We start from the raw sequence: 2,396 nt of genomic DNA, 5'->3' as shown, positions 1-2,396 counted from the left end.
AACATTTAAAAAAAAAAAAAAAAAAATTGAATGTACAATAAAACATTCGTTTCAAAGTTATCTTAAAATGAACAAATTTTATCACATAATGAATTATTGTTACCCAGTTTATATAAGTAATCATAATATAAATAAAAGTTATTTAAGCTTTATAAATAAAAGTTATCTTAAATTCAACAAAAGTTACCCTAAATTTAAGGAAAATTACCTCGATGTATGTATAGAAAAGTTTTTCAAGACAAAATAACCAATCTAATAAATTATCCATTTAAATTATGATGTCTAATCCTAGATAAAGGTGTTAGAAATGACATGATCGAACTAATCTTTATCTATTTTGTAAGTCATTTAAATCAAATTTTAACGTCTATGATTTGATAGATGACTCAATAATTTATTAATTATGACTCAAATTTACAAAATTATATCCGATTAGAGTTATGGGGTTTGTTCACTTCATCTTAATTTCAGTTTAGTTCATTTCAGCTCCAATAAGTTCAGTTCAGTTTAGTTCAGCTCCAATCAGTTTAGTTCAGTTCAGCTCCTAATTTCAATCTCTCATAAAATATTCATTTCAGTTCTATCTAGTTCAGTTCAATTCAGCTCCAATCAATTCAATTCAGTAAATGTAAACAGACCCTTAATCAAATCTAACCCATCAATCTGAATTAACACCTCTGTCATAAATTTCTAACACCCATTACTTTATGTACTACATCCGTAAATATTAGTTGTAACTTTAAATTATTTTATATCTCATAAATGATAGCCCAAAGTTGAAATTAATATTTAGGGTCTGTTCTCATTTACTAAACTAAGTTGAATTGAACTAATTGGAGCTGAACTCAACTTAACTGAACTGAACTAGACTGAACTGATTGGAGCTGAACTGAACTGAACTGAACTGATTGGAGCTGAACTGAACTGAACTAGATTGAACTGAACTGAATTGAAATTAAGTAGATGTGAACAAACCTTTAATGAAGGTAGTACAAGTATTGCCAATACTACATTATCAAAATTAGCCATTTCCTTAAATCCCTAATTTCCCCATACTACAATAATTTTTTTATATTTTTTAAAGGAAAAAAAAAAAACATGGTCGTCAATAGTCCACATCATCCTCACTCCATTCTTTTTTTTGACAAGCTCACCCCATTCTCATAAAAACACCCATTCATCAAATCCCAACTCATTTCATTTCAATCTTTCACAATCATAAACATTCTCCCCCAAAACCAAAAAAAAATATGTTGATTTCATCAATCAAATACTATCTAGTTCATCACCCAATCGTAACCAATTTCGAATGGAACCCTGAAATTACACATTTCTCCTCACTCCAATTCCTCATTTTCACAATCCTCACTTACCTTTCTCTCACTTTCCTCCTTTCTCACTCTACTCTCTCTCCTCTCCCACCACCCCTCCTCCGCTTCATCTCCGCCGTCCACAACCTCATCATCCTCCTCCTCTCTTTAATTATGGCCGTTGGATGTTCGCTCTCCACCTTTTCTCAAATGCCCTCGCCACACTGGATCTTTTGCTTCCCCGCCAATCAAACCCCGCCACGTGGACCTGTCTTCTTCTGGGGGTACATCTTCTACCTCTCTAAAATCGTTGAGTTTATTGACACACTTTTGATAATTCTTAGTGGGAGTACTGGACGGTTGTCGTTCCTCCACGTGTACCATCATTCAACGGTTCTGATTATGTGCTACATTTGGCTTGAAACATCTCAGTCGTTGTTTCCGGTTGCGTTGGTGACGAATGCGAGTGTGCATACTGTGATGTATGGGTATTATCTGATGTGTACGGTTGGGATTCGTCCGTCATGGAAGAGATTGGTCACCAACTGTCAGATTGTTCAGTTTGTGTTTAGTTTTTTGGTTTCTGGGGTTATGTTGTTTGTTCATTTTACGAGATATCCTTGTTCTGGGATTTTGGGTTGGTGCTTCAACGCTGCGTTTAATGCTTCCCTTTTGTATTTGTTTATTGATTTTCATTCTAAGAATTATAACAAGAAAAAACAATTGACTATGGTAGGAGATAAGGATAAGGTTTTGTGAGTAGTACTTCTATTTTATTTTAATTGTTTGTTTGAATGTATTTGCGACTTAGACTTGTGGATTCTTTTTCTTGTTTAAATTTTCAAAATAATGTAGCCGCGAATATTAGTTATCGGATTGAATAATATCTCGAGTTATTGTGAATGTATGTAATATCGACTTGATTACGGAGTGTGCATTGTGACTAATCTGATTATTGATTTGACTACATACGCATTTCGTTAGTAAAAAGCCAAAAAGGTCCTATCAATTATTGAGATACTTCCACCGTTTTATTAAAATGTCATAATTTAGGGTTCGTTTGGCATTGTTATGGTTTTCTATTTT

At 33.1% G+C, this 2,396-nt stretch overlaps 1 protein-coding gene across 1 annotated transcript; it reads left to right on the top strand.

Moving 5' to 3' along the window:
• Positions 1-1,011: 1,011 nt before the first annotated feature.
• Positions 1,012-2,132, top strand: LOC110696829 (elongation of fatty acids protein 3-like). Its single transcript, XM_021874161.1, has one exon. The coding sequence runs from the start codon at positions 1,251-1,253 to the stop codon at positions 2,067-2,069; it is 819 nt and encodes a 272-aa protein (XP_021729853.1). The 5' UTR covers positions 1,012-1,250; the 3' UTR covers positions 2,070-2,132.
• Positions 2,133-2,396: the final 264 nt, after the last annotated feature.

This window comes from Chenopodium quinoa, unplaced genomic scaffold (assembly GCF_001683475.1).
Source record: "Chenopodium quinoa cultivar QQ74 unplaced genomic scaffold, ASM168347v1, whole genome shotgun sequence".
Classification (NCBI taxonomy): Eukaryota; Viridiplantae; Streptophyta; class Magnoliopsida; order Caryophyllales; family Amaranthaceae; genus Chenopodium; species Chenopodium quinoa.
Note: the sequence above shows the minus strand (reverse complement) of the source record. Positions and strands in the feature narration are given on the sequence as shown.